General features: G+C 38.7%; 1 protein-coding gene across 1 annotated transcript; it reads left to right on the plus strand.

Moving 5' to 3' along the window:
* Window positions 1-4,724: 4,724 nt before the first annotated feature.
* LOC105310205 (zinc finger protein 665-like) lies at window positions 4,725-25,323 on the plus strand. The gene is given in 7 exon segments (XM_023526621.1): window positions 4,725-4,804; window positions 7,310-7,397; window positions 12,594-12,720; window positions 13,183-13,311; window positions 22,941-23,354; window positions 23,421-25,280; window positions 25,283-25,323. Coding segments are annotated over 6 exon segments (2,586 nt in total). The 5' UTR covers window positions 4,725-4,804; window positions 7,310-7,382.
* The last annotated feature ends 824 nt before the right edge of the window (window positions 25,324-26,147 follow it).

A 26,147-nucleotide genomic window follows, 5' to 3' on the forward strand; every position in this document is an offset into this window, starting at 1 on the left:
CATTAAACTACTCTCCTAGAAAATTCAAACACACAACACGGTATCATTATCTATAGTCCTCAAACTGTACATTAGATCCCCAGACTTATTCATCTTACATAACTGAAATTTGAGACGTTTTGACCAACGTCTGTCCATTTTCCCCACCTCAGACCCTGGAAACCACCATTTTCCTCTTTGCTTTTATGAGTTTGACATTTTAAATTCTAGGTAAAATTGAAATCATACAATCACTCTCTTTGCGTGTCTAGCTTATTTCACTTAGATAATATTCTCAAGGTTCATCCATGGTGTTGCTTATGAAATTTTTTAAGGGACAATATTATTCGAATCCATTCCTTCCATCCCTTCCCCTCTCCCCCTTCCCTTTTGCCCCTCTCCCTCTCCAGTTATATACATCACATTATTCAAAATGCATTCGTTGTAATCACCAGGGAAACTATACTGAGATAGCTCTTTATCTTTTCTAGAATGGCTCAATTCAAAACTATGGTAACACTATGCATCAGTGAGAAAGTGGAGGAATTAGAATTCTCATATATTGCGGACAAGGAAAGTACAACATATATTCACTTTGGAAAACTGATGAGCAGTTATCTATAATTTTAAAACACTACGCTTTTACAAAAATAAATTGATTAGACACTATAACGAAAAATCCCTCTGGACCACTACTGTACACTCCCTTTCAGTATGCCTACTATTCACATATATTTAGCTTTTGTTCTATAAGGACATTTTCAAAAAAACAAAAAAACAGAAAGAAAAACTAAAAGCAAACAAAAGAAAGCAATAATAAGAGGAAGAAATGAAGTGCTGCTGAAACAGGTCTGAGAGAGCAAGATCAGCACCACCAAGAAAGACTTACAGATGTCATTTCATGGGCCCCCTTCAGACTACAGAGGTGTGCAGTCTTAGAGTGGGCCCTGAATCCCAAGGGATCTGCATGCTCATTCAAGCTAAAGTTCCCATGTGGGTTCCTACTACGTCATGTGAGGAGTTTTAAGACATGACATCACCTGAGCCCAACACCCCACAGATTGGACAACTGATCTGGGTGGAGCATCATCGTTGTGTTAACGAGTTGTTCCAGATGATACTAAGGCGAGGCCAGTGATTGGCAGAAGGATTCCTGGACACTTTTGTGAGAAATGGGAACAGACTTTGGTCAAGGGCAGGTAATAGGGTGCAGAGGGCTATGGGGGGCCAAGAGAGCAGCCCTCGTTCTCATTGCCGTGGGAATCTTTGGACGTCTGTGGAAGGGAGAGCACGGGTAGATAGGAAAGAAAAAAGCTCATAGTTTGGTCTTTACATAGGATCTCATTGTCCCTGACTCTCTCCTGTGACAATGGACAGGAGCAGGTGGCCTTTTTGGCATTTCAAGGTTCTTTTGCTTGTGAATGCGGTGAAAGCAGGTGAAGGGGTTGTGTTGATGCCCCTAGATGCACATTCTCAAGATGCCGCCATGGTTCCTCACGTACCATCCTGCGAGCAAACAACTTAGAGTAGTAGTAGGATGAGGATGAAATGGCAGCTTCCCAGGTGCAGGTTCTGTCCTGGGTCAGAGGCTCTGTCTACTTTTCCTCCAAAAACCTGTGGGTTTGTAGCCTGTGACCTCTGATTCCCTACTACTGACGTTCCTGCCCAGCGAGGTTGTCTTCATCTACTTGTTTTCTTTTCTTCTTATGAGAGTCAAGGTCAGCTCTCTAGAATACTTTTGTTCTTTGTCCCAGAGCCTTCTCTCCAATATTGCTTATCAATTAAAAGTTCAAATATGTACTTTTTACATAATTTATTGTGAGGTGATTAATGTGAAATAAATTTATTTTCATCATTTCATCAATTTTTCTTGACCAATTCTTCATTTTTCTTTCCAAAATGTTGCATGCCACACCTCTTAGGCAATGAAAGAGTTTTAAACACCACAGCTAAGGACTTGAACTTTCATCTGCAGCTACTTATATCTTCATTGAATGCAGTTATTCTCGTGGTGGTTTCAGTCATTCTCTATGATAAGACATTCAACATGACGACCTTCATTCATCTTCAACTCATAGACTCTTTTGCACCCCGAGGAGCCCATCATCTGGCTCTGCAGCCCAGGCTGCATGGTCCACAATGCACACATGGCCGATGGTGTCTCATGTGCCTTCTGTTCTCTGCTGCCCAGGGAAAAGAAAGCAAGGTAACTGGCTTTTGAAGTAGAGGCTTTAATCTATCAGGCTTTGTCCCTGTAAACTTCCATTATCTTCCACAGTCATGTCACAGACATACTCTACTTCATAAGAATCATAGTAATAAGGTATGTTCAAGTATATTAAATTTCTACTGGACATCTCGGCACAAATGATATGCAAATTTTTCAAAGAAACGAAAGACTAAGCAGCAATAGCTCTAACTTATTTCGCGTTGTCCATCCACTCAGGTAGGTGAGAATGAAGGATGCAGATGACACAGATAAGAGGGCCAAATGTCACGGAGGAAACCAGACCTTAAAATGTCAATTGGGATGCTCTGCTTCAGTGGAAAGGATCTGAGAAGCCCATGTTCCTTTCTGTTGCTGTCACAGAGGGACATGTCTCTTCAACATGTCCCTTGTTCTAACATCCTGTAGGGATTCTCTCCACCTTTTCCGTGATGTCCGTCACATTCCAGAGGGGGCCAACATCCTCCCTTTGGCCTGTGCGTGCCAGTGGGGTCTGCCTGCTCTTCCATTGCTTTGGGGCCTGGGAGAGTCTGTGCACATGCTGAGCAATTTTATGATGAGTTATTTTTTAAGTTCCGCTCTTGCCTCATCCGTCGACTTTGTGAAGAAAGTAGTGGAGATCCTGTAATGTGGTGAAGAAATCCCAGCAGCACTGGGAACAGGTGGCATATATTTTCTGCTTTATAATTTCTAATCCTAAGGAGCCTTCAAACATGACCTTATAAAGTTTCGTCACAACTTAAGGTACCTCGATAAAATGAGGAAACCATTTTCTGTTTCACTGCAAAATGTCCTTTTGCTTTGTACGAACGGACACGAGGAATTTCAAGTCCGTGTTCCCGATTCCTCCATGTTAGAATAGGTTAATGTATCTATTTCCCTCACAGAATCTGTCAATATTACAGAGGAGAGCTTAGAATATTGCCCACCAAAGTGGAAAGTCTTCCCTGTTATCTGATTTCTTAATAACTATCATTTTATCATGCAACCTTTTTCCGTTCCAAGCCTGGGTCACATGAGGAAGCCTATGCTCCCCAATCAAAACAGCTTTAATCACTGTCTCAAGAACAGGGATTCCAGAGACTGATTATCAGAAGCTTCCAAGAGTCACAAGAGAAAATGCAGAGATACACAAATGCAGCCAGCAATTTTCAGAAGTTTTTTGTAGTTCTCCAACAGGACATGTTTGCTCAAGGCCCTCTGTGATGGGTCCAGACATTGTCACTCCTCCTGAGGGAACCCGTTGGCCACAGTTGCGAACGTCAATTGTCCCTGAAAGAAAAACACAGTTCACCCAGTGGACAGGGAAAGAGTTCTTATTTTGACACAGAGAGGCGGAGACAGGCAAAAATTAACTTGTTCAGCAAGTGTTCTGACTGATTCATGATAGATAATTTGGAGGAACTTATAGCTCTCCATTTGTTTTTAACTGAAATTTAAATAACATAAGGTTGGCCAAGTTAAAAGTACAATTTAGTAGCAATTCAGTGTATACCATTCAGAATATGATACAAATATCACATCCAGTTCTACTGTATTTTTATCAGCCACTAAGGAAATACTTTAGGCACGAATCAGTTGCTTCCATTCCCCTTCCCCCACTCCCTGGACACCACTAATATACTTTCCATCTCTATGGATTTACCTATTCTTAACACTGCTTGCAGGTGGAATCGAGTTTAATGTTGGGTCTTGGCCTCCGCGGTGAATGAGCACTAAAAAAGAAAATGCTCTTTTGTTGGTGTCAGTATGAACTTGCCTATTCTACTAAAAGAGAACTCTTTATTTCACGTTCTAGTTCATAATCCATCCTCAGACAACTGCCAATTTAACTGCTTACATTAGTTCCAATTGCAGAAATATTCCTGGGTCCGCCCCCCTTGGCCACAATCCAGTTCCCGCTGGGTTGCCTCAGCTTCACCAGCAGAACCTGCATGCAACCAGCTCGCAAAAATAAGTTTTGCATTAAACCGTTTCCAACTTAGGAGGAAAACGTCGTAGTTTCCAACATTAAGTGGCTTACATAACTCTAACATTTTTTCTTAAAACTGCTAGATATAACTTTAAACGGGGAGACAGCCCCACCAGGGGCTAAAGATATACGTAAAATAAATGTTGGGCGCGAAGCCCCGGAACGATGAAGCCCCGCCAGCACCACGGCATTTCACCCTTTTCTTTTCAAATCGTTTCGAACACTGCACACGATCAGCCTCTCACTCATCTAGCGTCCGGCTGTTTGACCGCCGCCCCTCCCACGCCTCTACCTCTGCGGGATTTAGTTTTTTCACCGCGATCAATAAGCAGGCGTGATCTAACTCTGGCCCCGCCCCTTCCAGCTGTAGCTCCTCTCTGGTCCCGCCCCTAAGCCTATTATCCGCGCCCCCTTCATGGTCAGCGCGCAGGCAAGGCCTCCCTTTAGGCCTCGCTGGCGGACTCTCCCTCCTCGCCCCACGGTCGTTTCCTAGCTTTTCCCGTGGGCCACTGCGCCAGCCTGACCTCTCACCAGGCACCGCCCTCAAGGCGCCCGCCCTTTTCCTCGGGACGTTTTTTAGCTGACAAGGGAGCGGAGATCCAGTAGCTGAGGTCACCGTGCTCAGCGTGAGTTTCTTTTTTTCTCGCCTAACTCTGCGTTTCACTACTCTGCCTTCATACAGGGGTCAGGGGTCGCCGTGGACCTTATCATCCCCGCAGCTGGCCCTTCCCTCTTTAAATTCTGGTGTCTGCGTAGGAGTCCCTGCACTTAACTTGGCGTGTGGAATGGCTCAGGGGCTGCTTCCTGCTGCATCGTCTTCCGTCCACGTAGACCCGCCTTTCACCTGTTTTCCTTCGTTAAACCCTTCCCGGACCTCTCCACCCGTCAGGCGCCCTCACAGCATTCTGTGAGGTGGATTATCGGCGCAGCCTTGGCCTTGCCCTCGCCCTCGCCCTCGCCCTCGCGATCCCTAGGGAAGCGCCGGCCATCCAGGCCCAGGAGACGCCGAGTCCATTCCCTGGTGTTGTGTTTCGGGAGACGGCACTCGTCTCTTGAGACAGCCTCCCCTCCCGTACTGGCTTCCCCTTCAGCCCCGGACCTTCTTTTCCTCAGGCCTCCCCTTTGAATCCCCTTTCTTCTGACTTTATATTTGGATGGGTGACCTTGTCTTGTTCTGAGCCACCCATTGTTATTCCGTCTCACATTCCACCCTATTGGGACTGTGGGCTTCGAGGATGCAGGCATCTTATTTCATCCCACTCTTTCTGTGCGGCCCAGCGGGTCAGAAGAAACGGGGCCCAGGTCAGGGAAATAGAGATAGTGAAGGGAGCAGAGAGGGGAAAATAGATGCCAATGTTAAGAATTAGTGAGGGACTTCTAGGAGGTAGTAGAGTGAAAGTAAGGGATGGGGTGACATAGAAGTTCAGAGAAAATTGGGATTTCCAGGGAGATGCTGGTGAGCAAATAGAGGGGCCCCCTGGAGGAACAAGGTGTTCTGTAATGAATCAGGAATTCCTAACTAGGCAGTCATGGTGGGTAGTCACATCCCAGGTCTTTGACTTCTTTAAAGAAAGATTTTCAAGTCAACCTTCTCCATTCTTATGCATCAAGGTTAACACACCTTTGATGTGCCAGAAGTCATGTCTCTCCATTCATGACCATCTGAGGAGCACATCATCTCCTTAGCTGTCCTGTAACCTATCCCTTCCTTGCTTTGGCTCATCTTCTTGTAATCTACCTTATGTGCTTTCTTAATTTCAAATGCATAAAAGAAACAGCCAAACTGTCATTCTAGGGAGCATTTGAGATCTTGCTCCCCAGCATGTGTTCTCAGTTTAGCTCAAATTCTTGAAACATCAAGAGAGGGGAACAAAATGAGCAGAATAGAAAAAAGAAATAAGATATGGCAGTAGATACACAGAGGGGAGGAAAATGCGTAGTAGTGAAGGAGAGGTTTCACTTCAGAGTATATATCCAATGGAAATGAAGTCATAGTTTGAAGAGATGTATGCACTCCCATGAGCATTACTGAATTATTTACAAGAGCAAGGTGTGGAATCAGCCTAAAAGTATCGACAGATGAATGGAGAACGTAAGTGTGATCCATATATTTACACATGCAATGAAATACGATTCAGCCATAAAAATGAAAGGAATGAACAATATGGATGAAAGTGGAGAAAAATTGTGTTATGTTAAGAGAGCCACAGAGAGAAACAAGTAGAATCCCGCTGTATGCCTTGTGTAGAAATCAAACAGAACTAGAGAGGATGGTGGTTACTAGGGCTTGCAGTGGAGAAAATGAGATGTTGGTCAGACAATACAAACTTATAGTAAGACATCACCATCTAAAGTACTGCATCATGAGTATGTGTAATCACTCTGTATTACATATTTGAAATTTACTGAGAGATAAGTCCTAGTGTTCTCACCACATAGACATAAAAAATAGTCATTGTGAGTTGATTGATGTATTAATTCATTTGTGATAATTATTTTATATATGTATTTCAAATGATTATATTGTATTCCTTAAATATACATAGTTTTTTGTCAATTATGCCTCAATTAAGGTGGGAAAGAAAAAGCAGGTGGGAGATGTGCTAGTCTTGCCTCCTCTGGGCGGTGCTACATGGTGCTTCCCATTAGATTGCTGAGGCATGTTGCACTGACATCTTTTGTGCCCCCTGAGTGTCAGTGAAACATTATGGGTGTGGAAAGTGTCAGTGAAACATTATGGGTGGGCCCAGTTCTAATAATATTTAAAGGGTTTCAGGTGACACTTATCTTTATCATGGATAAGCAAGGCTCTGGGTCCTCATTACTTGGGTATGAGATGTGTGGTGAATGTGAGGGGGCTCTGTTCTGCACCAGGTTAGATCGGTGCCAGGTCCATGACCTAGGGGAGAGTATTGGGTTAGCCAAAGTTTCCAGCGCTGCAATGTATATGAAGGCATGACCAGGAGGGCAACCTCACTTGTTGGTCTCTGATAAGCAGTTACTGTCCCTGAATGCTTCCTGTGACAGGGGCAGCAGACACTATGTTTTCCACTTGCTGAGGTCTTCCCTGTGTGATCGGTGGTGGCACAGGAAGGGGATATGTTGTTAAAGGCCATATTTCAACTTTCTAGATTGACTTATGAAGACTTGTTGCCTGAGGAAGAAGCCCAACAGTGGAGGAAGAGGAAATAAAGGGGTTCAGCGATGTCTCTTTCTCAGGTAAAGTCATATTCTCAGTTGATTGTTGTGTCTGTCCTTCCCAGAATGCCCTTTAACTTGCTGATCTTCTCTGACTCTGAATTGTCCTTCCTGATGTTTGTTTGTTAATGCTCAACCTGGACCTTCCTTAGTCCCTCTCATTTCTACTTAGAATCACTCTCACTGTGACCTAGTGACATGGGACTTGTGAAGAGGTTCCACTGCCATCGTCCTGGACAGAGCTTCACCTCTTGGATTTGAGACAGGATGTGGGCCCAGTTGCATCAGTGCAGTTGGGCAAAGGGGATTGTTCATGTCTGGATGCACAGTCCTTTTTATGTCAACTAGGATAAAAGATGATGCACATAGACTTCATGTATTATTAGGCACAAATACCTCAGTTCTGGAAAAGGGACCAATAGTTGGAAAAGTTTCTGACTGCTTTTATGATGCATTTGAAGCTAAAGGAGTGAATCACTATTTTCAGAATCTTCATGATTGGGAATGGAGTGGAAAGTTCACAGACATCGGTGACAGAGGGTGTTTTATTCTGTAATTTTTTTTTTTTTTATGGTGACATTGGTTAACAAAATCCAGTAAGTTTCAAGTGTACAATTCAACAGTAAGGCATATATATATATTGCATTGTGTGTTCACCGCCCATAGTTAGAGTTCTATCACCACACATGCATTTTAAAATAGGAAATGAACTATAATGTCTGACAGTTGATGATTCTTTAGGTTGTTTTTCTTACATTCACTTCTCAGGTTGCATTTTCTGTCTGTGGATTGTATCCTTGGACCTATAGAAGTTGTTTGATGCAGCTAAGTTTCCAGCTTTATTCTTTTGCATGTAAATACTCAGTTTTCCTTGCACAGTTTGTTGAATGGACTGACCTTTCTTTGGTGCAGTCTTGGTCGTTCTTGTTGAAAATCATTTGATATATATGCAGGAGTTTATTTCAGGGCATTCTCTTTTGTTCCATTGGTTCATGTATATGGAGTCATGCCAGTGTTTCACTAACCTGATTACTCTTGCTTTGTAATATATTTTTTAATCTAAAAAGTGAAGCCTTTGACTTTTATTTCCAGATTGGTTTGTTTCTTCTGTATCTTTTTTTTTTTTTGCTTGATTCCAGTGTGCCTTTTGCTATTTCTTCCAACATTGCATTTGGAATTTTGATAGAGAATCCATCAAAGCTGTAGAATGCTTTTGGTAAAATGGATATTTCAACAATATTAAGTAAGTCTGTCAATCCATGACTAATGGATATCTTTCTATTTATCTATACCTCCTTTGAATCCTAATGTTCTATAATTTTCAGTTAATAAGTCCTTCACTTTCTTGACTATGTTTATTCCTACATATGTCATCATTTATGATGCAACTATAAATTGGATTTAAAAAAATTTTTTTTTAGATTGTTCATTGCAACTTATCTAAAATAGTTATCCACTTAACATTTTTGTGTGGATAATCTATAGTTTTCTATATGTAAGCTTATTTTGTCTGGAAAAGAGAATTTTACTTCTTTTCAGTTTGGATGTCTTTAGTTTTTTTTTCTTGTCTAAATACTCTGACTAGAACTCATACTTTGTTGAGTCGTAGTGCTGCAAATATGCATCCTTGCCTTTTTCCACATTTTGGAGCTAAAGCTTTCAGATGTTCAACATTGAATATGAATAGCTGTGTTCTTTTCAAATATGGCTTTTATTATGTCAAGGCAGTTTACTACTAGTAGTTTCTTAAAAGATTGTTGAATATAATTAAATGCTTCCTCTGGATTAGTTGAGATCATGTTTTTTTGTGTGTTTATTTTCTTAATGTGGGTTATTTGACTGATTTTTGTATGTTGAAACTTTCTTGCCTTATAGGAATAAATTTCACTTGGTCATGATGCATAATTGTTTTAACGTGCTGTTGAATTTGTTTTACTAGTATTTTGTTTTTGCATCAGTACTGATCAGGGATATTAGCCTGAATTTTTTTTTTTTCTTTGCTATGTTTTTCTCGGGTTTGCTCTCAAATCAATGAGTTTTCAAGTGTTCATTCTTGAATTTTTTTGAAGGTGTTTATCTGGATTGTTATTTTTCTATCAGTGTTTGGTAGTATTTAGCTGTGAAGCCGTCTGTTTTGGGTTTGTATTTTTTGTTGCATGTTTTTGAATTGTGCTTGAATTTCTCTAGTTATCATTTGATTCACGTTTTCAATTTTTTTATGATTAGTTCTTGTATATTAGTTATTAGGATTTACTCATTGTCTTCTAGGCTATGTAATATTTTTGTATGATTGTTTTTATTACCCTCTCAAAATCAATAAAAAATTTTTCTGTGACATCAGTTTTGTGGTCCCTGTTTCCTTTCTGATGTAATTTATTTGAATCTTCTCACTTTTCTTAGTGTAGGTAGGGGTTTGTAAATTTGTTACTGTACTCAAAAAAAAAACCATTTCTTAGTTTGATTATGTTTATATTGACTTTCTAGTCTCTTTTATTTACCTCTGTTCTAACCTTATTGACTTCTTTCCTTCTACTAAAATAAGATTTACTTTTTTTTTGAGGTAAAAGTCCATCCCAGATTTGAGCTTGTTTCTATTTTTTACGTTAATACTTATCACATTGCGCCTCTCAGTGCTGCTATCACTGCATCTTGTAAACTTTTTTTTTCCCCTTCTTTAATTCCTTCCCCTCTACTTCCACCCCTGACCTATGGATGTTGCCATCTTCCCTTAAGAACTGGATCTCTGAAGGCGAGGTGTCTCCTCCCACACACTCGGGGTGCGCCCCTGGGGCCTGGCTCACCTGGGGCCTGACACAGCCAGGGCCTGGCACACCCGAGGTATGGTCCGTGGCTCTATCTGGGGCACAAACCCAGGACCTTCTGCGTGTAAAGCAAAAGTGCTAACCACTACACTATGGAGCCACACCCTGCATCTTATAAACTTTAGTCTGTTGTATTTTCATTGTTATTTCATCCAGATTTTAAAAAAGTTCTGTTTTATTTGAATTATTGGGTGTTTAAGAAGACTTGTTTACTTTCCACATTTTGTGGATCTTTCATCTCTTTGTTTCTATTGTCATTTCCTTGTGGTTACAGAAGATATTTTTTAGGATTGCAATTTGTAAATAGTTTTTCATATTTGTGGTAATCTTGTGGTTGGTCAAATAGAATGTTTCATGTGTGCTTGAGAAATATGTGTTTTCTGCTGGTGTTTGTGGAGTGTTCTGTATATGTCTGTTACACTCCATCACTCTGTGAGGTTATCAAGTTTTCTGTTTCCTTATGTGTCTTGTGTTTGGTTGTTGTATCTATGACTAAAACTGAAATACTGATGCTCATACAATTACTGTGCTGGTGCTTATTTCTTGCTGCATTTCTGTTAACATTTACCTCATATATTTGGAAACTCTAATGTTATGTGCACCTCTAGTTATAATTGTTAGAACCTTTTGGTGAAAGGACCCTTTTATGTCATAATGTCCTTTGCCTGTGGTCAGTTTTTGTCTTATAGTCTTTTATCTTATATCCAGAGGTGGAATATAGCCACCTTTGCTCTCTCTAGGATATAGTTTGAATGGAATGTCTTGTTTCCTTCTTTTATTATTAGCCAATCTCTATCCTTCGATTTGTGAATTTTCACAGTTGAAGCTCTTTCACTCTCTGTCCCAATCAATCTATTTTTTCCTCTGTTTCTCTATTTTTTTGGTCTCTGTTGAGGCAGGAGCTCTGGTTGGCCCCCTTTCTTTACTGTAATTTCAGTGAAAATGCATCCATTGTTATTCTGCTGTCCCAAATATTTGGCAAAATGTTCCTGGTTAATAACAGGTTTTTCTCCAATTTCATTTTTGTTCTGATTTCTGTTTATCCAAGAATTTTTTTCAAGTGCCCAGAAATATGAGAATTTTTGAAATCTTAATCTGTTAAATTGATGTATAACACTAATAATTCTTAAAATCTCGAATCCTTGTTTTATGAGTAGAATAAAACAATACACTATTTGGCTTTTGTTAAAGCCTCCATGTCTAAATGTAAATGGATAAAATTGTATGTATAGGGTTCAATAAGTACTTTATAGAAATTATAGTTAAGTAGTCTACATTTTCAGTTTTGTATAATGTTTTTACTAGTGTCCTTTACCATACATTCTTCAAAAATGAAAATAAGTACGACTGATACTTTTTTATTGATGAAATGCTCAAATACACATGAATAAAAATGACAATATATAAAGTTATCCAAAAATACGTCAAGAGACAAGTCTTCAGTTAATTGGTTTGTTTATATGTGTATACATGCATGCATGGATGGTTCTTATAAAAGTATGTTTTTATAAAAGATATCATTTCTTAAGTTTTATATTTTTTTAGTGATTATGATATCTTTAGCATATTTCATGATCTCAGTTTTATTCTGCGCTTTAATGTTAATGATTTAACTAGATGTAAAAATAATATCATGTTATGTGCATGTGCACACATGCAAATGTGATGACCTTAATGTGCATCTTAGTGTTGTTAACCTTGAAGCTGTTTCAGGTTTTCTCAGAAAGCTTTGTTGGTGTACTTCTGAGGTCTTTTCTATTATATAATTGTTTTATTTTTTTTAGTTTTGGTCTAAACCCCAGCACCTGAGTTCAGGTGTTTGCTTGATCAGATCTTAGATTTTGAGCTGAGTTGAGTTTTTTAGAATGTCTGTGACACATTTTCTCCTCCGTAAGATGAGAACAGGTTTTTCTGCAGTGAGCTGTTATATTGATAACAAGTTAAAACATGTAAAGCATTTAGACTAATGCACATAGGATGTGTTCTAAAACTTTTCATCATGCTTATATTTGTCATCACAATTTAAGAGTCTGAATTTTTTAAAAGATAATGTGGACTTCATCATCTCTGACGACACTGGTCATCCATCCTCTAGCTCATCTAGACACTAAATATTCAGTGTGTAGAACATCTAATCTTCTGTATAGACAGCTCAGTGGTGAATTTTAATTGTAATTTCATGTATTGTCCGCCAAATGAGAGGCCCTCCCTGATTATAGACTGTAGTAACTTTTTACGGGAAAATAATAGAAACCAACATTATGGACACTTAATTTACTCAGAAATATCTGACACGGATCTGTAAGAACACTCCACCTGAATTGATGTTACTGTCATTCTGTGTGAAGGTAAGAACTGTCACCATTTCTCTCTGTTGAAATGTGTTTTCTTTCAGGGACGGTTGACACTCAGCGATGTGTTCGTAGAATTCTCTCAGGAGGAGTGGGAATGCCTGGCCCCAGCTCAGCGGGCCTTTTACAGGGAGGTGATGTTGGAGAGCTACCAGAACTTGCTATTCTTGGGTGAGGATGACTTCCCTCCAGAGTAAGGATCTGCCTGCATGTCTCTTCATTTTCTGTTGGGTGCTTCTTGGGAGCCTCTGCCTTGCGTGACTGAGCTTGAAGCTCTGTTTACTAGGACATGAAAAAACTTCATAAGGTGGCATTAGGACTTTAACTTTGCCCTTTCTTTAGATGATCTGCCCACTTTGTGATACATCAGTGGTCATTCTTGAGCTTAATTTTTATAAAGCCCTTTGGCAACCTTAAAATAGCTAATTTGTTTTCCATTCCCATGTATTGATATTAGTAGCTTTTGGAAAAGAGCTCGCTCTCTGCATATGACATAGGTCCATATGCACAAAAGGAGGCGAGGAGCCGCTATGTTTCTCGAGCCATCTGTACTATCCTCATTCCTCAGTTGACCAGAGATCAGGGATTCTGGCAGAACTACAGGTCTTCATGCTCCTTTCTTCTTATGTGCAGGAATTTCTGTTCCTGATCTGTATATTGTCTCCATTTTGGAGCAAGGGAAAGCGCCCTGGACTCTGGAGAGCGAGTTGAAAATAGCACAAAAACCAAATTGGTGGGAATGTATCGAAGGTGTGAACACAGGTAAGAGCTTAGGAAGAGAGAGGAGAGAGAGGAGGCTGCAGCCTTCATCGTGTTTGCAAATGCGTCCCAAGTGTGAAAGTTCTTTGGGCAAGCAGAAGTTTATTTCTGGGGAATCCTCAAAGGTAATTTTTCTTCTTTCCAACTTACCCATCTATCCATCAAGGTTAAAATTTATTTTTTCACCCTCAATGGGACTACAGTTCCAACAGACACAAAGACAGAATCTTTATGGTTATCCTAACACTGTTCTGTGGCCAGCATGACATCTTTGGCTCCTTGAGTTCGGGAGCATGGGGCTGGCGGTGTCACCGGTCTCTGTCCACCTGGTGTCTCCCTCTAGACTGGGTTCCATCAAATGCTTGGTTCTCAGCCCATACAGAACAGAGCCTAGGCTTTGCAGTCCTCCCACCTTGGACTGTCCCATTGCCGTTTCCTGCGGTTGGAAGGACTGATCAGAAGAGAGGTTGTACTATCTCTCTGTTCATTCCATCTGGCGCTCTAGGCTGTACTCGCTGATGCTCTGTCAACCTGTTCTAGACCCTCACACATTTTTTCTCTTCTTTTTCTTGCCACTTCAGAGGTTTGTGTCTCAGGGAGGTGGGTAGGATCTTCTGTAATCGTTATTAGGAAATCTCTAGAGACAGTGGACAGAGAGAGACCATTCGTTCTCCAGTCCTCTACAAGATGTGTATTTCAAACTCCCAGGTTTGTAGTGTAGTGTCTGGTGGCATGCATGGTCTCTTGATGATCCTGCAGTGTCTGACCCCATTCCTTATACCTCTCTCTCTGCACCATGGGACCTCGTCTGAAAATATAGACTCTTCCAGATTTCATATTCTCTGTAGTTCACATGGTTTGCCTCTGAACTTTGCCCTTGAACTACACATTGCTGGGGTTTGATACTTCACTGTCTTTTTTTTTTTTTGCTGGTGTCATTGACTTTTAGGGGATGGACAACTGGTGGGTTCTCCTGTGGAGTGAGTGTCCTTGGTCATAGAAAATTCTTGACGGAGATACTTTGACTCATGTTTCATATTATCCTGCTACAGACGGAAGCAGCACTTGGAGCTGCCTGGTAGAGCGTTCAGCATGTCTCAGGACACCGACATAGAAAGTGTCCCGACACCTGGACTGATAAGTGTTTTCACTTTTCTTTCTTGTTGGAGGAGTGTCAGTAAATGTCTGTCCAGAACTCTATAACGTGGATCATGTACACACATGTACTAAGTAGGGAGAACATTGTTCAAGTTCACAGCCTCCTATCCTTGAGGCTACTGACTAAACTTTTGTCCACGCCATGGTTCGCATTCTCTGTGTGGGCAGTTTTGCATGCTGCCTCAGCAAGTACAATTTTGAAGGTTCTTATTGAGGGAGCTTAGGAAGTTGAATGGTGCCTCAATAAAGTCACTGTCATTTGTTTTTGTTTAACTCAACTCTCCTTTCTTCTTGCACATTTTCATGCTTTATAAATGAACCTGAGTTTTATTTAGTCATCAGTTTTGTATTCTCTAGTGTTTTATATTTACTGTGTGTGAGGGAAGAATTGGGGAATGGACATTATTTGATATATATGATGGTATTTCCTTCTTTAGTGTGGTGAGTATAGCTCATCAGCCTTTTACTGTAAATCCTCAACTTGTTTCAGAATATTTTGAAAAGATATTTTTACTACTTTTTGCCTGCCTTAGTACCTCATATTAAGTTACTCTTTTTTTTGATTGAATTCAGTACAAGTTTTAATTTGAGAATTTGCAATACCTTGAGACTATGTGTATAATTTTTATGTCACATACTTAATCCCAGGCATAGCATTAAATTTGTTTTAGTTGTATAAGAATCATTAGTTTTTCTATAGAATGTTTTCAATTTTCTTTCTATAATTTGTTGATTTGTAAGTTTCATTGCATTTTAATGTTTTGGTATAACTTTTCTTTTCTAATTTTACTCACCCTATGTGGAACCATCATGTCCACTTTGTTCTACTGTATTAATTTTTAAATATTTCATTGTTGTATTTCATTGTCGTATTGTGAAAGTTACCTGATTTCTTTCATTTTAGAAACTTCTTTCCCACAGTTCTTTATAACACCTGCAAAGTTTCTAAAGTTCTGGAAATTGCAGTTTTAAACATACACATGAAGACAATTTTTTTTTCATGTTTTTCCATCCGAAGCCATGTAGAGTGCACGTGGGCACTACTGCTCCTCAGGAGAGATCTGCCCTCCTGACCCAGTTGCCTCCCATAGGCTCACCATTGTCATTTGGGGAATTTCAGCATTGGAACTTTAAGAGTCACCACGTTTAGTCTATAGGGGATGGTAATTCAATGTTTGCTTTTCAGAGCCCCACCATACTGGGTTTATTAGCAGCTACAGTATTTTACCTTTAGAACAGTGGTGCATAAGAATTCCGATTTTTTTTATCCTCTCTGATTTGTATTTCAATTTTTTGATAGTAGTCATCATAATGGATATGTGATGATATAGTGGTTGAGATGTACGTTTCCTGATTATTAGATATACTCAACGTCTCCACATGTACGTCATCTCTAGAGAAATTACTCACGTTCTTTGCCCACTTTTAATTGAGATGTGTGGGGTTGTTGATATTGAGTGTAGAAGTTATTGATACTGTGATTTATGATCATAAATATATACGTGGTCTTTGTCCCCATTTCTGACTCCGGCTCCAAAGGCTTGGAATTCCCTCAGTGATAGGAGCAATGGGGAATCTCCTCTTAAAACACGTGGCCTCTTGTCCTCGGTTCCTGCAGTCTCTTCAGGATTTTAAAGGTGAAATTGTGGTCTTATTTATAACCAGCCCCTTTCAGTCACAACTGTGTATGTGAGTGAAGTGACTTTTGGAAATACCCAGCGACGGGAAGGCTAGTTGTCAGGGGAGCCAACCATGTAATTAGAGGTTTGGACCCTGACCTTTTGGGAAGGGAGAAAGGCGAGATTGAGTTTAATCACCAATGCCCTATTTAATGAGACCTCCCTAAAACCCAAAATGAGAGTGTTCCAGATTAGTGAACCTGTGGTGACTGGGGAGAGTGGAATGCTGGGAGGGGCATGGGAGCTTCTGGCCCTTCTGCCATAGGCTTCCCAATGCATGTCTTCATCTGGCTGTCTTTGCCTTTATCCTTTCTCAAATCAGTGATGTGTAGTCAGTAAAATGTTATGTTCTCCTATTCTAGGGTTTGGCTTTTCACTCAGTTGAGTGTGTCCTTTGCTGCACAGTAGTTTATAATTTTAACATAGTTCAATTTATCTGTATTTACTCTGGTTGCCTATACTTTTGGTGTCATCTCATCTCATAATAAATCATTGTTGGATCCAATGTAAGTTATCCTATGTTTTCTTCTAGGAGTTTTATAGCTTTCAGTCTTATATTGAGTTTTTCCATGCGGTGTAAGGAATTATTACAAGTTTATTCTTTTTATATTTATATCGTGTTTTCTCAACACCTTTGGTTGAATAGCCTGGTTTTTTTTTTTTTTTTTCCATTGAGTGGTGTTGACAACCCTGTGGAATATAATCTACCTCAGTTTATTTTTGACTCTTCTATTCTATTCTACTGTTCTTTGTCTTTATTGCAGTACAAGTTTTGAAATATGGAGCTGTACGTCCTTGATTTTTATTTTTAAGTTTGTTGTTTCAATTAGAGAGTTCTGAGATTCCATTTGAAACTTAGGATGGACTTCTGTATTTCTTCAAAAAATGCTGTTGTAAATTTCCTAGTTATTACTTTGAATCTGTTGATGGGCTTTGGCTAGTATTGATACCTTGACAATATTGTCTTCCAGTCCATAAACGTGGAATATCTTTGCATTTATTATGTCTTGTGTACATTTTTCCAGTATTATTTTTCATTCAGAATACACAAATCTTCCCCTTCTTGCCTAAGGATTTTATTTTACCTTATATTGTTATTATTTTATTTCTATTTAATTTCATTTTTTTGTCATATTATTAGTTGATATTGTAATGGAATTGTTCAGAGGATTGTTCTTTGATAATGTATAAAAGTCAAATTGATATTTGCATTTTGATTTCATATCTTCAACTTTTATGTATTTTTCTTGCCTACTTGTTCTGGTGAGAACTTCCAGTACCATTTGTTGTAGAAATATTGGGAGTAGGCATCTTTGTCTTATTCCTGATGTTAGAGGAAGGGCTTTTTTTAGTCTTTCACCAGTATGGTATTAGCTATGAGCTTGTCATATAGGTCCTCTTTTATGTTAATGGACTTGATGTTTATTTTTAAATTCATTGAGGTTTTTTATTTATTATGACAGGCTAACTTATCTCAAATGCTTTTTTTGCTGCATCAGTTGAAGTGGTTCTGTGTCTTTTTTCATTTATTCTTTTACTGTGCAATATTACATTGAATGATTTTTATATGTGGAAAGTACCTTGCATTCCAAGGACATACTCCCCTTAGTTATGGTAGACAGTCCTTTGAGTGTATTACTTTACTTGGTTTGTGCTTTTATTAATAATTTTATTATTATTATTATTCATCGGTGATACTAGTCTGTGCTATTCTTGTATTATCTTTGACTCACTTTACTATTAGGGCAACTCTGGCCTTCCAGGATGAGTTTCAAAAGGTTCCCTCCTCTTTGGTTTTTTGGGAGGCATTTGAAGAAGATTGCTGTTAGTTTCATTTTTAACTGCTAGATAGAATTTTGTAGTAACATTTGTTATTTCTTTCTTGAGTAGTTTTTGATTTGTTATTTAATCTATGTCCTTACAAGTTCTAGATGTGTTCAGAGTTTTTACTTTAAGAGTCATCTTTGGGGTGATTACTCAAAAGCCATTTTCAGGACCAGTGGCTGTGCAACACTACCATAGTGACACAGCTTAGTTTCATATGTCCTTGGAAATATTTCTTCCTAAACTCCTGGTATTTGTTATAAGCCTTTGTGGTCTGTACTGTCTAGGTGTGCAGTCACGCTTCAGAACATGTCATCTAAGTTTGTAGGTCCTGGTTCCAAATTTGTTTCAGTCACTTTGTATATGTATGAGGGCTATGTCCATAAATTCTGTGAGTCTAGTGCCGTTATTTGAAAGTATATTGATACTTTCCCAAAGGCTTTTTAAAACACATTAGTGTTGTTAGATGGCTTAGGATATTGCATGTTTTGTACTGTAGACTCAAAAGTTACTTTTGTTTAATAAGATATGTCACCTTTCTAGCATCTTATGAGATATTCTTTTGCTTACATCATTTTCTATGTTTTTCTTTTGTAACGTCTTCCTGCACCTTAATCAATTTTCAAGGCACAGAATCTGTATTACATATATTGTTGGCCTGTGTACTGGATGAGTAAACGGCCCTGTATACATAGGGAATCGCTTTATGGATCGACTGTTATAGAACAGTCATAAAATCCCAATAGTGAGTTTTGGCTCCTTCTAATATTCTTTATAATGTTGTGTCTTTTTCTGACGTGTTATGTAGAAGTCAGCGATGCCCATGTAATTTCTAGTTCTCATCTGTGGGCTCTTTCTAGAACAGAAATCCTTTCTTTATAACGGGAATGTTTAGAGTTCGAGAGAGCTCACTTTCTGTAATTTGGGTAATTATTATTCACTGTCTCTTTTTTCATTGGTTCTTAGAATCCTTTTTTTTTTTATTAACTTTCATTGTGACAGACAGATGATGGTCTTTCACATTTATTATGCAATGTAACTACCATGCATCACTTGTTGATGTTCTCAAATGCCAGTTATCGTGGGTATAGTTTTATGACGATACTTAGTTTTGTTTTCTAAACATGTCTTGATGCTTTAATTTTCTTAATGGTATATTTATTGTATAATTTTAGACTACTATGTATTTTTATGATGTATATGTTTTTTATTTGTTATTATTTTTTATTAGTTTACTTATTTATTTTTTTATGGTGACATTGGTTAACAAAATCCAATAAGATTCAGGTGTACATTTTAACAGTAAGGCATATATATATATGTTTACACTGTGTGTTCACCTCCCATAGTTAGATTCTTTCTGTCACCACATATTTGTCTCCTTTTACCCCAGCTACCCCCCGCTCCCCGCACTAGTCTATTGTCCATGCCCATGAGTCTCTGTTTGTTTGTCCTGTTCATTTGTTGCTTTTAGGTTTATATCCAACATATAAGTGATGTCATATGGTTTTCAACTTTTTCTGTTTGGCTTATTTCACATAGCATGATTATCTCAAGGTCCATCCATGTTCTCGCAAATGACAGTATTTCATCTGTTCTTATGGCTGAGTAATATTCCATTGTATATATGTACCACAGCTTCTTTAGCCAATCATCTATCGTAGGACACTTCAGTTGCTTCCATGTGCTGGCCACTGTAAATAATGCCACTATGATCATCGGTGTACAAATATCATTTCGGATATGAGTTTTCAAGTCTTTGGGGTAAATATCCAGTAGAGGGATTGCTGGATCATATGGTAGATCAATTCTTAGTTTTTTGAGGAAGCTCCATACTGTTTTCCATAGTGGCTGTACCAATTTGCAGTGCCACCAGCAGTGTATGAGGGTTCCTTTTTCTCCACATCCTCTCCAACATTTGTTATTACTTGTCCTGTTGCTAACAGCTATTCTAACAGGTATGAGATGGTATCTTATTGTGGTTTTGATTTGCATTTCCCTAATAGCTAGCGATATTGAACATCTTTTCATATGTTTGTAGGCCATTTGTGTGTCCTCTAGGGAGAAGTATCTGTTCAGGTCCTCTGCTCATATTTTGATTGGATCGTTTTGTTGTTGTTGTTGTTGTTGTTGTTATTGTTATTGAGTTGTATGAGTTCTTTGTATATTTTAGATATTAGGCCCTTATCGGAGGCGTTGCTTGCAAATATATTTTCCCATTCGGATGGTTGTCTCTTTATCTTGTTGACGGTTTCTTTTGCTGTGCAGAAACTTTTTAGTTCGATGTAGTCCCATTCATTTATTTTTGCTTTTACTTCCCTTGCCTTTGAGGTCAAATTCATAAAATCTTCTTTAAGTCCAAGGTCCTTGAGTTTAGTTGCTATATTTTCCTCTATGCATTTTATTCTTTCAGGTCTTATATTCAGGTCGTTAATCCATTTTGAGTTAATTATTGTGTGTGGTGATAGACAACAGTCTAGTTTCATTCGCTTTCCAGTTTTCCGAGCACCATTTACTGAAGAGGCTTTCCTTTTTCCACTGTAAGTTTTTGGCTTTTTTGTCAACAATTATTTGTCCATATAAACAATGGCTTTACTTCTGGACTCTCGATTCTGTTCCACTGGTCAGTGTGTCTGTTTTGCTGCCAATACCATGCTGTTTTAATTATTGTCGCTTTGTAATATAATTTGAAGTTGGGCAGAGTGATGCCTCCAGCTTCATTTTTTTTCCTCAGGATGGCTTTGACATTTCGTGGTCTTTGTGCTTCCATACAAATCTGATGATTTTTTGTTCTATTTAAAAAATGCCGATGGGATTTTGATGGGGATTGCATTAAATCTGTACAATGCTTTAGGTAATAAGGTCATTTTAACTATGTTGATTATTCTAATCCAAGAACAGGGAATATCTATCCATTTATTTGTATCTTCTTAGATTTCGTTTAATAGGGTCTTATAGTTTTTATCATATAGGTCTTTCACATGTTTTGTTAGATTTATTTCTAGGTATTTTAGTCTTTTTGTTGCAATTGCAAAAGGAATTATTTTTTCTACTTTTTCTGATACTTCATTATTAGAATATAAGAACATTATGGGTTTTTGAACATTGATTTCGTATCCAGAAATGTTACTGTATTTGTTTATTGTTTCTAGTAGTGTTCTTGTGGAGTCTTTAGGGTTTTCTAAATAGAGAATCATGTCATCCGCAAATAGTAACAGTTTGACTTCTTCATTTCCTCTTTGGATGCCATTTATGTCTTTTCCCTGCCTGATTGCACTCTCTAGGACCTCTAATCTTATATTAAATAACAGTGGCGATAGTGGACAGCCTTGCTTTGTTCCTGATCTTAGGAGGAACGTTTTTAGTTTTTCACCATTAAGTATAATGTTGGTTTGTCATAGACGGCCTTTATTATGTTAAGGTACTTTCCTTTTATATTGATATTTTTGAAGCATTTTGATCATAAATCGATGCTGTATCTTGTCAAAGGTTTTTTCCGCATCTATTGATATGATCATATGATTCTTATTATTTAATTTGTTTATGTGGTGTATCACATTAATCGATTTATGTATGTTGTTGGTATAACTCATTTTGGAACTCACTGAATTTTTTTCAGAAATACTGTCCTGAATTTTCTGTTATTTAAGTCTCATATTTCTATGTCTGTAAGCTTATGTTTTGGAGATTTTTCTCTTTCTTTCTGAGATGTCTTGTCACCTTGGTTGTTCATGGTGTTTAATGGACTATTTCTCCGCCTGGGCATTAATGGAAGTGTATTCTGCTTTTTTTTTTTTTTTCCTCCCCCTGAAATAAGATTTATTATATAAAGGTCTCTCTTTAGCCTGTTGCAAAGAAGGTGTTTTTCTTTTGGTTTCCAGTAGATGGCATCTAAACCTCTCGGATCTCTGCTTTATATAAAGCCTTAATAATGCCTATTTTTTCTTATAGATTTTTAATCATACTCACTACTCTCAGTCTCAGTCCCTGTCCATTTTAGCGACAGTTTCGGAACGTTTGCTCAGATTTCCTTGGGGCTCTGCAGTGGTTGGTCTTAGAGGGTATTGGGGGAAGGATGCTCTGGGTTGGGGGTTGGGAGCTGCAGCTCAGCCTCGATTTTGCAATCGCAGCTGGTAAAAATCAAGTGTGATTTCTCTGCTGTGCTCGCTTCTCTGCTTTCTGCCGTGATGACTGGTCCCTGCTGCCGGCAGCGTGGAGCTCACAGTACTCTGAGGCAGGGCTGTTCAGGGATTTCGCCACATTACTCCCCCTCCCCCTTACTCCTGCAGGGAGCTCTGGCTGCAAGAGGCAGCTTCTTTGTTTTTCCCAGTCCACCACCTGACACCTGGGGTTCTGATCTGTGCTAGCTCTTATGCACAGGTCCCATGCTCATATGTGCTGGTGTATACTTTGAGTGTTTTTTGTTGAGGTTTAGATGTTCAGCTTATTGTTTCAAGGGAGAGATCTGGGGATGTCTCTGACTCCGCCAGGTTCCGATATCACTAGACTTCTCTTTATTTAGATTATTCTTTAGATAATTTTGTTTTAGATTTTTTTTACCATTACATTATATTATCTTTAGTACTTATGTTCAATATGTATGTTCAACATACATATAATGTATGTTTTCCTGTAGTTATGAGATCGCAATATGGTTGCTAACAAATGATATGTATTTTGGAATCTTGTTGGAGAAATACCCTACACTTGAAAGCTAACATAAGTTTGCACGATATGAGTGTTTTTTATCATAGGCTTACTGAAACTAGGCTACTCTTATAATTTGCATGTGACAACTATTTTTTTGTAAAGAATCCTGTTTCTTTATTATTTTAGAAGTTTGAGGGTAATGTTTGGGAAGTTTCATAACTATGTTCAGTATAACTTTACTTTTAGTGTAATATTAGATTTCAACATGAAACATTTAGAAATGAATTAATTGGGTAAATATGTACTTTTAATTTCTTGTAGATATCTCTCCATATGTAATCAAGAAATTAAAATCAACAAAACCTAGTAATACAGTAGGAGCATTCCAGACAGTGGTGTTTGGAAGACGTGAAAATGAAAGACATGTAATCCAAGATTTTTACTTCCGGGAAATCCAGGAAGATATCCATGATTTTGCTTGTCAGCAGAGAAATAATGAAAGTAATCCCAAAGTAACACCTGTAACTCCTAAAAAATATCTCACTGAGAGAAGAGAACATGGTAGCGAGCATGCTGGAAATGAGCCTATTGAAAACAGGCCTGGACTGAGGTTTCAGTTACATCGGGCTGATAGTGAGATACTTCAGGCTGAAGGGAACATTGATGAATGTAATCCAGTCGAGAAGCCTTTAAACAATAATTCCTCCATCTGTCCACTTCAGAGAGTTTTTCCTAGTATCCAATCCACCATTTGTACTGTTTATAGGAATGATTCTAGGCATCCCTCAATACTGACAAAAGACCTGAAAGCATGCAGGAAGAATTCTTACAAATGTAGTGAGTGTAAGAAAGACTTTAGTACACATTCAAGCCTAACTGTACATCAGAGAATTCATACTGGAGAGAAACCTTACAAATGTAATGAGTGTGGTAAAGACTTTAGAGCACGTTCAAGCCTAACTGTACATCAGAGAATTCATACTGGAGAGAAACCTTACAAATGTACTGACTGTGGCAAAGCCTATAGGGTACGTGCAAGGCTAACTAGTCATTATGTAATTCATAGTGGAGAGAAACATTACAAATGTAATGAGTGTGGCAAATATTATAGTGCACATTCAAGCCTAACTATACATCAGAGAATCCATACTGGAGAGAAACCTTACAAATGTACTGAATGTGGCAAAGCCTTTAGGTTGCTTTCAAGCTTCAGTGACCATCAGTCATTACATAGTGGAAAGAAGCCTTACAAATGTAATGAGTGTGGGAAAGCCTTTAGGGTGCGTTCAAGCCTCAGTTGCCATCAGTCAGTACATACTGGAATGAAACCTTATAAATGCAGTGAGTGTGGCAAAGCCTTCAGTTTGCGAAAAAGACTAACTATACATCAGAGAATCCATACTGGAGAGAAACCTTACAAATGTAATGAGTGTGGCAAAGCCTTTATGATGCCTTCAATCCTCAGTTACCATCAGTCAGTACATACTGGAATGAAACCTTACAAATGCGGTGAGTGTGGCAAAGCCTTCAGTTTACGAAAAAGACTAACTATACATCAGAGAATCCATACTGGAGAGAAACCTTACAAATGTAATGAGTGTGGCAAAGCCTTTAGGGTGCGTTCAAGCCTCAGTTGCCATCAGTTGGTTCATACTGGAAAGAAACCCTACAAATGTAATGAGTGTGGGAAAGCCTTTATAGTGCATTCAAACCTAAGAGTACATCAGAGATTGCATACTGGAGAGAAACCTTACAAATGTAATGAGTGCGGCAAAGACTTTAGTGTGCGTGCAAGCCTAAATTGTCATCAGATAATTCATACTGGAGAGAAACCTTACAAATGTAATGAGTGTGGCAAATCCTTTATGCTACGTTCAAGCCTAACGTCTCATCAGAGAATCCATTCTGGAGAGAAACCTTACAAATGTAATGAGTGTGGCAAAGAGTTTAGTGTGCATTCAAGCCTAACTAGACATCAGAGAATCCATACTAGAGAGAAACCTTACAAATGTAATGAGTGTGGCAAAGCTTTTATTTTTCATGCAAGGCTAACTGGACATCAGAGATTGCATACTGGAAAGAAACCATACAAATGTAATGAATGTGGCAAAGACTTTAGTTCGTATTCAAGCATAACTACACATCGGAGAATCCATACTGGTGAGAAACCTTACAAATGTAATGAGTGTGACAAAGACTTTAGTTCTCATTCAAGCCTAACTAGACATCAGAGAATCCATACTGGAGTGAAACCTTATAAATGTAATGAGTGTGGCAAATCTTTTAGTGTGTATGGAAGCCTGACAAGTCATCAGGTAATTCATAGTCAAGAGAAACCATACAAATGTAATGAGTGTGGCAAAGACTTTAGTGCCCACTCGAGCCTAAGTAAACATCAAAGAATCCATACTGGGGAGAAACCTTACAAATGTAGCGAGTGTGGCAAAGCCTATAGTTTGCGTGCAAGCCTAGCTTATCATCAGTTAACTCATAGAGAGAAACCGTACAAATGCAATGAGTGTGGCAAAGCCTATAGTGTTCGTGCAAGCCTAACTAGTCATCAGTTAATTCATACTGTGGGGAAACCTTACAAATGTAATGAATGTGGTAAAGACTTTAGTGCCCATTCAAGCCTAAGTACACATCAGAGAATCCATACTGGGGAGAAACCTTACAAATGTAGTGAGTGTGGCAAAGCCTATAGTTTGCGTGCAAGCCTAGCTTACCATCAGATAACTCATGGAGAGAAACCATACAAATGTAATGAGTGTGGCAAAGCCTATATTGTCCGTGCAAGCCTAACTAAACATCAGAGAATCCATACTGGAGAGAAGCCTTACCAATGTAGTGAGGTAACATCAGAGAATCCATACTGGAGAGAAACCTTACCAATGTAGTGTACCTTACCAATGTAGGTAGGCTTGCATGTACACTAACCCTTTAGTGTACATGCAAGCCTACCTAGTCGTCCGATAATTCATAGTAGAGAGAAACCATACAAATGTAATGAGTGTGACAAAGACATTAGTGTGCATTTGCCTAAATATACATCAGAGAATCCATACACCTTTCAGATATAATGATTGTGGCAAGGTGTTTAATGACAAATCTCACCTTGTGATTCATCGGAGAATGCACACTACATGGAAACATTAAAATGTATTGAGTGTGGCAAAGCCTGCAGTGTAAGTTCAAGCTTGCCAGCAGATACTTCATACTGGTGAGTTTCTTTAGAAATGTAGTGAGTGTTGCAGTGTTTTTAGGTATCGGGTTAAACTTAGGATTTACCAAAGTGTTCATCATTGTACATGCCATGAATATGGCAAATTTTTAACTTAGAGCTCTTCTTTGCTAGCTATAAGAATATGCATCTTGGAGAGAGAGCACAAAAATTAATGTGTGGCAAAATGTTTATCCAAAGATCAACAGTTGGAAAACATTGGAGCGATTCCTTACAATTGCAACGAGTGTGGCAAAGCCATTAGAGTTCAGGTATTATGTAAGAATAGAGACTTCACAGTGAAGAGA

Source organism: Pteropus vampyrus, unplaced genomic scaffold, assembly GCF_000151845.1.
Source record: "Pteropus vampyrus isolate Shadow unplaced genomic scaffold, Pvam_2.0 Scaffold1423, whole genome shotgun sequence".
NCBI classification, from domain to species: Eukaryota; Metazoa; Chordata; class Mammalia; order Chiroptera; family Pteropodidae; genus Pteropus; species Pteropus vampyrus.